The sequence below is a fragment of the Giraffa tippelskirchi genome, chromosome 5 (assembly GCF_054371585.1).
Source record: "Giraffa tippelskirchi isolate mGirTip1 chromosome 5, T2T-mGirTip1v1.2.pri, whole genome shotgun sequence".
Classification (NCBI taxonomy): domain Eukaryota; kingdom Metazoa; phylum Chordata; class Mammalia; order Artiodactyla; family Giraffidae; genus Giraffa; species Giraffa tippelskirchi.
In genome coordinates this window covers 58,886,995-58,900,072 of record NC_137279.1, presented here as the reverse complement: position 1 = coordinate 58,900,072, position 13,078 = coordinate 58,886,995, and the positions used below count along the sequence as shown (strand labels likewise).

The following is a 13,078-nucleotide window of genomic DNA, read 5'->3' as shown; positions in this document are numbered from 1 at the left end:
GCATCACTGACTCAATATAGATGAGTTTGAGTCAACTCCAGGGGTTGGCGATGGACAGGGAAGCCTGGCGTGCTGCAGTCCATGGATTCGCAAAGAGTTGGGCATGACTTAGCAACTGAACTGAACTGAACTGCCTGTGGTATTTTGTTACAGCAGCCTGAATATACTAAGACAGTGAAAATCTGAGTGAAGGGTAATGTTGATACTCTGATTTATATGTCATCGCCAATTCTTCATGAAAACATATTATATGTTAGACTAGAGTTCAATCGGGTTACAGAAGCCATAGAGTAACCTAAACAAGGAAAGTTGAATACAAAGTATGATTGAGTACAGAAGGGTGTTACCTACTGAGGAGACCAGAAATCTCTAATGAATGCAGAAGAAAAGAGATGGAAAAGTCACTACTCCCAAGACTGAGGCAGAACACCCAGGGGAGGAACAGAACCCAGAGAGTTGAGACTTGGGATGAGACTAGACTTTGTTAAAGAGGATGCAGCCAAAGCCCACTTGATGATGAAATTTGCTGAGGTTCCAGGAAGGCAGAACTCCTTTGGTACTTGGTCTCTAGCAACTGAGTTGCTCCACCACAGAACTTACTGGAAAAAAAACTTACTGGCAGAGTCCCAAGGAAAGCTGCCCATGATAAGGGGCTTTACTGGAGAATTCACTGGAAAGTCACCATCTACAGTGGTAGCAGAAGATGCCACCTGAGCATCTTCTGAGAATTTACTGGGACTGCCACGTGCTATCTTCCTGAGTTTACCTTGTAGAACTCATTCTTATGAGGCCAGCATGTAGGGAAGTTGCCCTTTGGGGTCCTCAGTGGAAGCTACCCAAGGGTGCTGCTGTGTATGGCTGAACATCACCTTCTGAGAGAAATGCACAGCACAACTAGGAAAAGAAACCTCCAGCTTCCTCAGGGTGCCTTCCTACAGCCTCTACTGATAGAATTCAACATCATCCCAGTGAGTTAAGGAGAAATGTTTATAGGTTCCAGCTCCATTGTCACAAAGCAGGCAATGAAGTAAAGCTTAGAAACCGAGAGGGAACAACTTAATAACTTGCACAAGTATACAGTAAGAAATCTTTTATGAGACATGACTGTTAGCCAAATTCCTAGGAAACATTTCCTTGGGAAGCCTATAAATGATCAGTTGATATTTATAATAGGAAATGTTTAAAGTAGAATTTCTTCATGAGTTATATTATTCTAATATTACATTAATAGGATGTTATATAGTTATTTTAAGCAAAAGTGATGAAGACCAAACAGCAACATGAGAAAAAAATAGAAAATGTAACAGTACATAGGCTTGTTATGAAAAATAAACTGAAGTACATATTTTCCCTCCCAGAAATTTTCCAAAATGAAATTAGTTTTTGCAATAAAATGCTGGACTTGAGATGCTTTAATTTTTGCTCTTTTAAATTTTCTTAATTGGATATACTACATTTATAATAAAAAGTTACATACACTCAAATCAAAGTCAGGTGTTTAGACAAACTACTGCACAAAATCATCAGCAATTTCTCTTTAGAGATGCACTGAGTCACAATCTTGACTGATCCCACCTCCACATGTGGCACCACTCACTAGAGCTCATGAACTCTGCAAGTTTCCTGAATTAACCCTATTTTTTCACCCACCTTCGTGCCTTGTCATATACAATTTCTTCCATGAGACTAATTCTTCCTCTACTGCAGTATCTGCATAATTCAGGTCATGTCACCTGCTTTTCAGAAATTTACAGTGGTTTTCAATCACTTTCTTTGCCCTTAAAAGCATGGTTGCTTTTTACTCCTTCTCCACTTATAAGATACTTATATATTCTATAAGATACTTAAAGAATACTTATATATATACTTACATAAGATACTTATATATTCTCCACTTATAAAATACTTAGAAATATTCTAAAAAAGATTTAATACTCTTTAAAGTCAATTCTAGTTCAATATTTAATATACTACATTGTAGTTTTGGTTTATTTATCTATGTCTCTTTTCAATAATGTGAACTATTCCTTTCAGCCTTGTATTTCTAGTGGTTGATACTATTGCTGGTATGCAGTAAGCAAAGAACAAAGTATAATTGAATGAATAAGTCTTCATATAGATATGAACTATTTTTTTCTAGGAAGTAGTATTAAAAAGCCTTATAATAAAAATCCTTGATTTTCATCTTCTGTTTTCAACCTTATCCCCTGCTTATATTTTCTGGGTTTGTTTATTTGGTTGGTCGGTTGATTTATTTCTCTCAGGGATAACTGAACTCTCTTTCCACTTATTACATTGATCCCTTGATATAGTGTGGAATAATAAATGATAAAGACATTAAAGGTAGAAATGAAATCCTAGAGTTCACTAAGATACAGTGTTGTCTAAAACTCTCCAACGAAACTATACTAATGTCCCTAGTGATGTAAACAATGGTCACATGCAGAAATAATCTTCCTCTAGTTTCCCTGTGGAAACATTTTCATAGAGTAACAATTAAGCACTATTTGCCCCACTCATGGTATCCCAAAGGAGGAAAGATTTAATTGATTGTGAATTGAGGAGGGAAAAAAAGCAAAGAGTACTCAATCAACTCATTGATTTTTTTTTTTTTTTCTTTTCTAATCTGTAGGACAGAAGTTATACTCTCCAATCTGGCTTCTCTTAATAATGAAGAAGACTTTTATTTTTTATTTCCATCTTATAGATGGAATTCTTATGTCTAGTTCGCCTTTAGTTTGAAACTCAAGTAGGAAAAAGTGATTTAATAAACGCCCCCTAAAACTTCAGTACAATCAAAAGCATGCTATGTCCTATGATAGCTATTCTCTTCACCCCTGCATGCTAAGTTGCTTCAGTCATGTCGGACTCTTTGCAACCCCATGGACTGTAGCCCACCAGGCTCCTCTGTCCATGGGATTCTCCAGGCAAGAATACTGGAGTGGGTTGCCATGCCCTTTTCCAGGGGATGTTCCTGACCCAGAATGAACCCATGTCTCTTACACGTCCTGCATTTGCAGGCGGGTTCTTTACCACCAGCACCACCTGGGAAGCCCTCCCTTCACTGCTCTGGCACATAAAATACCAGTGGGCAACCCTGATTGATGTTGCAGGGGAGATAAATAATATTAAAAGTGCTGATTATGTACAGTTCCCAATGTACTAACTTTACCCCTACAGCTTTCTCTTCTACTCTTGAAAACTAATGAGGATGCAAAAACGAGTGAAATGTTACTTAGGGAAATCACTGACTATACTTTAACTTCATTTAAAAAAATTATTTATAAACTTTAAAATGATTCCATCCTTATTAGCGGGTATTGTTAAGAACAAATAATTTCCAAGTTCTAAAGATGAAAATATCAGTGTATTATGATCTTAGGGTGGCAACTACCACTGTGGAGAATCCCACAGTGCATCAGGCCAGCTAGGAAAAGTTTTATTCTAACAAGGAATTCTATAATAGTCTCAACCAAATGGTCAAACTTGCTTGGAAGACGACACTATTAATTTTCTTTGAAAAGTTCAGTGATTCTCCACCTATAATTCCAAATGCCTTTATTTAACCCAAAGATTTGTGTTCATCCAACTGAATATAAGTACTGTTTCCTCTCCATATTACACGTACTATCCACACATTGGAAATAGAGTAATAAACATGAGAGTATTATTAGAATGATACAATGTTCTGACAACTTTAACCAATTGTTCTTACTGTTCAAATGCCATCAGGCAGATAATTTTCACATCATTAATTATAGTCATTGTCAAGAAATGCCAGAAGCAGCATTTTTTAATGAAAGATAAGGATTTAAGAAATAATACCTTGTTTAATGGGATTATATAAATGTCTGATTAGTCAATAAGCACACATTATGTAAAAAAACTGTTATTTAGATTCTATATTAGTGCAATCGTGTGAAAGAGCCAGAGTGTGGTGTTCACATGCAGTGTTCTATAAAATATTGATATATGGAAAACAGAGTGACCCTAATTCACAACTGTAGAATTAATCCAACCAGTGGTACTGTCATCTTCTAAATCACTCTCAATATTAGTATAACCCTCTTTTCTCCTATCACAAAAGCTTAAGTTCCAGGACACCTGGATCATGCTGATATTTGGAAGAAAATAAACATCCTAATAGCAGGTTTTTAGGATGCTTTGCCAGCATGGCAGATGTAGACAGATGTTCATTTCTGTTTGCAATCTGCATTGTGAAGTTCAGAATTTCCATTAACTTCAAAGAAGACTTGGAATACTGAAGCTACACTTAGAGATAACACAAAGTACTGGGTGTAATAATGTAAGTCATACTGAAGTGGGTGCAAAGTGTAACCTAGCACAATATATATAAAATAAAAATGTATGCTATGCAAAAGTTGTAATGCCAATCTATATGTCAAAACAAGGTATCTTACTAATCATTTTGAGGAAGATTATGGAACTTCAGTGTTTCTATATACTTTTCTAACTAATTATGCATGTTAAACAAGAATTTGGAAAATTGGGTCTTATATGAAGAGAATGAAGTAGAAACCTGAATTGGAATAAATGTTTCAGTATTACTTAAAACCAGTTTCCTAAAATAGCTTGTAGCTAAACATAATGGAAGCAAACATCAGAGAAGACAGAGTTAGAAGAATATAAAAATTTCTAAGTCTTCATTCTGCTTTTAGGGAAACAGTATCTAAAATATGAGTATAATTTTTTAAAGATAATGGGTCTCTATAGTGTGATTTCTACAATATCCTTTAAAATTCATACAAGTTACAGGTGCAAAGATAATCTTCATGGTTTGTTCATATCCTTCCCCTCTCAATTTCATTTCATGTTACTGGGTTCTACCTCTGTGAAAATGGCAATGTATGCATAAATTTAAGCTATTTGCTTTCATGTTAACACTCTCTTTTCCCTTTTAGAGAAGTTCACTTTTTAACCTGAGAATTTAAAATTTGAAATGCTTATAACAGAAATATTTGATAAATTTTCTATAGTCCTCATACACAGAGAAACCTACACATCAGTTTGTTGTATTTTATATTTTTAATTAAATGTGTATGCTGCTGCAGCTGCTGCTAAGTCGCTTCAGTGGTGTCCGACTCTGTGCGACCCCATAGACGGCAGCTCACCAGGCTTCCCCGTCCCTGGGATTTTCCAGGCAAGAGTACTGGAGTGGGTTGCCAGTTCCTTCTCCAATGCATGAAAGTGAAAAGTGAAAGTGAAGTCGCTTCACTCGTGTCCGACTCTGCGCGACCCCATGGACCGCAGCCTACCAGGCTCCTCCGTCAATGGGATTTTGCAGGCAAGAGTACTGGAGTGGGTTGCCAGTGCCTTCAAATGTGTATAACTGATGGATTATTTTTCATATCTTTTGGTTATCAATAGATCACAATATGTTACTCTGGAAAACATGCCTCTGCCTCTAGATTGAAGGGTATAATTGATGTTTGATTTTACTACTGAATTAACCTATTGGGTTAGCTAAAAGGTTCATTTAGTTTTTTCTATAAGATCTTAACCCAATACCTTAAACAGTATGTCATGGACATTTTTGGTTCACTGATAAGTAAACTAAGACAGCATTTTATAGGTAACCATATTCTACAATTTACTCAATAATGTACCAGATTTTATCAAGCCGTGTACCATAATTTATTGAAAGTTTTCTGAGTGTCTGACTTTTCCAATATTTTGATACTACAAATAGTGGAGCTTTGGAAGTATTTTGTGATTTGCTGTCCACTAATGGTTTCATTTGAAATAAATTTTCTAAAGTAGGTTTGCTGAGTCAAATGGTTTACAAAAGAGTAAGGATTCAAGTTGTCCCACATGAAAAGTCATACCAGCGAACTCACACAGATAGTCCAGCAGTTTATGTAAGTTCTAGCTTCTTCATGTCCTCATCAATGCTGTAAAAGGGATTTTTTTTTTCATCTTTGAAGGTTTGATAAGCATTCATGACTTATCAAATACTAAGCATCTCATTTTCACTGGCTTTCTTTGACTGCTAGTGAGATCTGTGATTCTCTCTCTGCTTGAAACACTCCCCGTTAAACAACAGCATTTCTCCTCAATGTCAAGGAACTTAACTAATGTATCAATTCTCAGAATATTTTATCTTTCCAACACCAAACCTTGAAACTCACTGTATGGGTATTGATCTTCAACTGTGTAGATTTCAAAACCATCCCTGAGTAAACTGTAAGTAAGCTGGTGGGCATTTGGAGAATCAGGTGGACTCCAGGAAAGATTGATAGCAGAAGAACTTTGAACTTGTCCTCTGGGTGGAGGTTGCTGGGATGGAGCTAAATTACAATGAAGAGAGCATGTATTAGCAAAGGCAATCAATAATGACACAAGTAAACTGAAGTAAGATACCCAGCAAAGAGGTCTTTCTGATTCAGGGTTACTTTATCAAGAAGACATGTGGTTTACCAAGACATTAATAAACAAAGGGCATACATCATGTGTTCTCTAAAACAAAGCTTTTTATCTATAAATATAAAACACATTTGTAGGTCAACACAGCTGACATAAATATGGCTGGGGAGAAACCACAAAAGTTTACATTAAGCACTTACTTTTATTGAAGTATCATTGACGTATTCATTTCAGATGTATAACATAGTGATTTGATGCTTGTTTAGATTATGTACCATACAGAGTTATTACAGTATTATTAACTATATCCCCTGCATTGTACATTACATCCCTATGACTTATTTTGTAATAAGTTTGTACTTCTTAATCCCCTTCATCTATTTCACCCATTCCCTTACCCTTACCCCCACCCTACTCCTTTGGCAACCACTAGTTTATTCCGTGTCTGTTAGTCTGTATCTGATTTATTTGCTCATTTTTTAAGATTCCACATATAAATGGAAACATACAGTATTTGTCTTACTCTTCTTTCTTTGAATTTTTTTGAGAAATCATCCAAAGATGCGTATTTATTTTCTACTTAATTAATTTAAAAGTTGACATAAACTATGTTGAAACTTGAAATTTAAATCATATAATTTTTAGACTTTTAAGAGAAAGCTTTCCATTCCATTAAGCACAATGTCTCATCTAACTCCACAGAGCACAGTGTGAAAGAATAAAAGTTAGTGATACAAATAGCTATGGATGCTAAGAAGGTTAGTCTAAACATTCAGCTCAGTCACTCAGCTATGTCTGACTCTTTGTGACCCCATGAATCGCAGCACACCAGGCCTGCCTGTCCATCACCAATTCCTGGATTTTACCCAAACTCATGTCCATCGAGTCGGTGATGTCATCCAGCCATCTCATCCTCTGTCATCCCCTTCTCCTCCTGCCCCCAATCCTTCCCAGCATCAGGGTCTTTTCCAATGAGTCAGCTCTTCGCATCAGGTGGCCAAAGTATTGGAGTTCAGCTTCAATATCAGTCCTTCCAGTGAACACCCAGGACTAATCTCCTTTAGTATGGACTGGTTGGATCTCCTTGCACTCCAAGGGACTCTCAAGAGTCTTCTCCAACACCACAGTTCAAAAGCATCAATTCTTTGGTGCTCAGCTTTCTTCACAGTCCAACTCTCACATCCTTACACGACCACTGGAAAAACCATAGCCTTGACTAGATGGACCTTTGTTAGCAAAGTAATGTTTCTGCTTTTTAATATGCTACCTAGGTTGGTCATAACTTTCCTTCCAAGGAGTAAGCATCTTTTAATTTCACGGCTGCAATCACCACCTGCAGTGATTTTGGAGCCCCCCAAAATAAAGTCTGACACTGTTTCCACTGTTTCCCCATCCATTTGCCATGAAGTAATGGGACCAAAAGCCATGATCTTAGTTTTCTGAATGTTGAGTTTTAAGTCAACTTTTTCATTCTCCTCTCTCATTTTCATCAAGATTTAGTTCCTCTTCACTTTCTGCCATAAGGGTGGTGTTAGCAAGAAACAATTTAAATGTACTACATGAACACACAAAGTACTTGTTGGAGGTGCCATGACTGCTTTTAACATCTGTTAAAAATGCTGGGATTGCAGCATAGGAAACAGCTTATGGTTGCCAACGGGGAAAGCAGGGGGCAGTGGGGCATTAAGGGATAAATTATGAGTTTGGGATTAAAAGATACATACTACTACATATAAAACAGATAACAAGGACCTATTGCTTAGCACAGGGAACTATATTCAGTATCTTGTAATAATCTATAATGGGAAAAATCTGAAAAATATTAAACACCCACACATATATATAACTGAATCATTTTGTTGTACACCTGAAACTAACACAACATTGTAACAACTATACTTCACTTTTAAAATGCTGTGATTGTTAGAGATTATATGATTGCTTCCATTAGGAATGTAACAGCATCCATCTCATGATTTTACTGATATATTTATAGTATATAAATATATTTTATGAATACTTTGTTTCTTATCACTGTGTATTTTTTCTTAGTCTCTCTATTTTGAAGAGTAAGTGTACATTTTTCTCCAGAATATATAAATGTGAAGGAGAAAAACAATATCTAGCTATATTTCAAGGGCAATCAACCACCAGTTTATTTATCCCTTTCTGGTTTAAGATACATAACTCTTCATTCATTAGGGAAGCATAATCTAATCAGATTTTCTCATTAAAGAAGATGACAAAGGCACAGGTTACTGTTAACTTATTTTTAAAACCATTACTTTTTCTGTTGAAAAAAACTAAATCATTAATCAAATAATTATCAATATTTTTATATGAAATATCCACAGTCACTAGGTGATAGTCAATGTTTCAGAAGACAAGAGTGCACTCACATGATTTAATAAAGATCTAAAACTATTTTCAAAATGGTGGGCAGAGGGTAAAGAAATTAAAAGGCATGGAGCAGTACTCTGGGAAGTAATAGCAAAGCTCTTTTACTCTTTATGTCATGGGCCAAGACCAGCCCCAGCTTCAGTGATTCACTAGAAACTCATTCACTCATCAAAGTCCTACCCCTGGGTAAGATTTATTACAGAGGAAGGATACAGAGTACAATCAACATAGGGTAAATACACACGGGGAAAGTCTGGGGGAAGTCGAGCACAAGCTTCCTATCACACAGGATGTGTTTAATTTCCCCAGAAAGACATGAACACACACATGAAATGTTGCCAACCAGGGAAGTTGATTAGAAACTCAGCACCCAGGGTTCATACTGGAAACCGTTCATGATAGGCACCCTCTATCTCCCACATACCATAATTTCAGACTCCCAGAAGGAAAGCAGGTGTTAAGCAAAAACCATGCCATTTATGCAAAATTTAAGGGACAGTGAGCCACTCAACAATTCTTAGGATGGTGAGAAATGTTAAAAAAAAAAAAATCCAAGTTCCCAGATGGCCACCAAATGCCAACTTTGTAAGCAAATTTTTCTGAAGATAAGCATTCAAGCCTACTATGTCAGCTCTTCCTACACTTATACCTAGCTCAAAGGGGCACAGCTCTCAGGGACACAGAGGGATGTGAGAAGAGCATGATTTGACCACTCAATGAAGGGGAGCGCCAGCTCAAGGCCACTCCTACACTGAGTCAAGGGGCTAGGGATTAAATATTCTGACTTCCCTTTCTCCCAGTTCTCTTCCAGATGACTGGAAGGTTCCTACTTGTAGCTGAAGCCAACTGAAAGTCATGGAGCAAGGGAACCTGCTGACACGGACCATACCAAATCTTGGGGGACCGAGTACAGTTAGAAGTATAGAGTAGCAATGTTAAGTCATCCTACACACCAGGCAAAGACTCTCAAAGAGCTATTACTAATTCATTGGTACTCATACACTCCACTTTAAAGCCATGCTATAGACGAATAATAACATTTTAAGAAAGTATATCAAGACCACTGAATTTGAAACGTGTAAAATTCCATACCTTATACATAGGCTCCCTAAAGAAAATGTCTCCAGGCCTATAGTAGATAATATTGATATCATGTTTTTGAGGAAAAATATTCAACCTAGATACATTCTCATTCTTCCTCTTTTATCTTTTTTTGGGGGGGAGAGGGGTTCATTGTTATGTTGGGCTTCCCTGGTAGCTCAGCTGGTAAACAATCTGCCTGCAATGCAGGAGACCCCTGTTTTATTCCTGGGTTGGGAAGATCCCCTGGAGAAGGGAACATCTACTCACTCCAGTATTCTGGCCTGGAGAATTCCATGGACTATATAGTCCATGGGGTTGTGAAGAGTTGGACACGACTGAGTGACTTTCACTATCACTTTTCACATTGTTATGTTAAAATTCCAACTGTCTGTGTGCCTATTTAGATATAGGACAAGAGTATTAACAATCTCAAAATGATACACAAAAAGAGAATTATTTCCAAATAGCACCTTATATATTTTAATTCAAAGTCCTGCCATATTTTAATACAGTCACTGATTGGTTTAATACTGACAGCACATCTGAACTTCCAGTGAATTTAATTTAGGGCTCTAAATCCAATTTTTCTTGGTGGAACTTCAAAAACTCCTAGACTGTCTCATCTACAGTACTCTCAGAGAGTCTTATAATCCATGGCAACATAATATTTTTTAGAGAATATTAGTGATTACATCTAAAACTATGCATGCTCTCAGGAACACAAAAGATTTCAGAGTTAGAGCAATCAAAACTCACCTTCAGATTATTTTCGAAGATAGCAAAACACTATCTTAGTGTTTTGTGGATGATTGAAACAGAGATATTTCAGTCCCATGTCAAAGAATGCAGAAAATGATTTGCATTGCATGAAAATCTCCTTGGCAATATACACAATCGCACACATATATACACACCTAGGCTCTTTCAAATATTTAAATTTGATTACTTTCTATGACCATCTCTAACAACAATCTTGTCTGACTTCACAATATAAATGAAAAGTGCTTGTTTGACATTTAAATGAGAATTTTCAAAGACCTGAGGTTTAGATAGTTTGATATCACTCTAAGAATAATTATTTGGAAATCCTGGGCATGAGATGACTTAAACCCACTTTTATGTGTTGAAAGTGGATTCTAATGGTCATACACTCATTAATCAAAATAGCAAAGAATGTTATTTGTATATAGACTCTCTTTTAAGGAAGGAAAGTATAATATTGTGACTATATCTATCAGTTGGGGACTCTATCCCAGCTTTGGGACTTTGGTAACTGTCTGATTACAGCCAAATTTTAGTCGGATGCTCTGCACCTCTCCTCATTTATAATAACATAATAATGTATACCTCTGAGGGCCAAAGTAACTATTATAAATATGTTCTAAAAATTAAAGGAAAATATGATAATTACATTTCAATAAAAAAGGGAATTTCAATAGAAAAACAGAATGCATAAAAACACCAAAACCCAAAGTTGAACAACAACTATAACTGAAATGGAAAGTTCTCTAAAGAGGGCTCAATGGCAGATTTGAAATGAAAGAAGAAAATCAGAAGAAAAAAAACTTCCATGGTCCTCCAATGGGTAAGACTCCATGCTTCCAATGCAGGGGGCCTGGGTTTGATTCTTGGTCAGGGAACTAAATCCCACATGCCACAACTGAGAATTTGCATGTCACAACTAATGATCACATGTGCTGCAAAAGAGATTGAAGATCCTATATGCTGCAACTAATACCCAGCATGACGAATAAATATTAACACAAGAATCAGTAAACTTGATACAAATCAACAAACAGAACTTAAAGATACACAAATATGACTTATCCAATCCAAATAACAAAGAAAAAAATGAACAAAAGTGAAAAGAGCCTCAGAGACCTGAGAGAAAATGTCAGATATACCATGGGCCAATATATGTGCAATAGGAACGAACTACAAAAGAGAGAAAAGACACAGAAAAAAGATTTGAAGAAATATTGGCCCAAACTTTTCAAATTCCATGTAAAACACTTATCTCCAGTTCCAAAAAGCATAATGAATCCAAGCAGGATACACACAAAGTTATTCAGACCTCAACACAGCACAATCAAACCTGAGAAAGACAAAGACGAAATCTCGAAAGCAGCAAGAGAAAAATGGTCCATACACAAACAAAGGAAAATACAACTAAAGGCTTACAGAAACAATGGATGCCAGAATGTAGTAAAATGACATATTTAAAGTCCTAAAAGAAAAAAAGAGTTGGTACCAAGAATTCTCTATCTAGAAAAAACTACTCATCAAAAATAAGATTAAAAAAAAGGTATCCTCCAGTATTTTTTTTAGAAAAACTAAGCAATTTAGCCCTACAAAACCTAGAAATACTGGATACAGATTGAAAATAATAAAGCACTCCATTAGGCTAAAAGGAAATGATAAACAGGGTATATTGAATGATGTCAAGGTAGAAAAAAACACAAGAAGTGGTAAATATGTGGGTAAATTATGTGGATAAATATTGAAGTTGGGCCTGATTTCAAGACTAAAGCTACAGTAATCAAAACAACATAGCATAAGAGACAAAAGGATAAATGGACTAGGAGAGAGAACTTAGTATGATCAATTGACTTTCTTATGTGGTAAAATATAAATAACAAAATTTACCATTTTAGCCATTTTTAGAGTATGTTTTAGAGGCATTAAGTACATTTAGAATGTTGTATAACCATTCTGCTATTTATTTCTAAAACTTTTTAATTATCCTAAACAGAAAGTCTGTACTCATTAAACAACTTTTCATTCCCCTTCCACAGCCTTTGTTAATGACTACTTTACATTTGATATGTATATCATGTATGTGCTCAGTCACATCCGACCCTTTGTAGCATCCTGGACTGTAGCCCTCCAGGCTCCTCTGTCCATAGGATTTTCCAGGCAAGAATACTGGAGTGGGTTGCCATGTCCTCCTCCAGGGGATCTTCCCAACCCAGGGATTGAACCCACATCTCTGGTGTCTCTTGCATTGGCAGATGGGTTCTTTACCAGTAGTGCCACCTAGGAAGCCCTGTGTATATGTATGAATTTGCCTATTCTAGGTATCTCATATAAATGCAATTATGTAACACATATTTTTCATGTCTGACTTATTCTGCTTAGCATAATATTTTCAAAGTTTAACCATGTTGTGAATGCTCAGTCACTAAGTTGTGTTCGACTCTTTGTGACCCCA

At 36.2% G+C, this 13,078-nt stretch overlaps 1 protein-coding gene across 1 annotated transcript in view; it reads right to left on the bottom strand.

Annotated features, from left to right (window-relative positions):
- The window catches only part of USH2A (usherin), a 901,466-nt gene that overhangs the window by 654,195 nt on the left and 234,193 nt on the right, over positions 1 to 13,078 (bottom strand). The window contains exon 15 of the mRNA XM_081491700.1: positions 6,150 to 6,308. Within this exon, the coding sequence (XP_081347826.1) occupies positions 6,150 to 6,308 (159 nt within the window). The remainder of the gene's footprint in view (positions 1 to 6,149; positions 6,309 to 13,078) is intronic.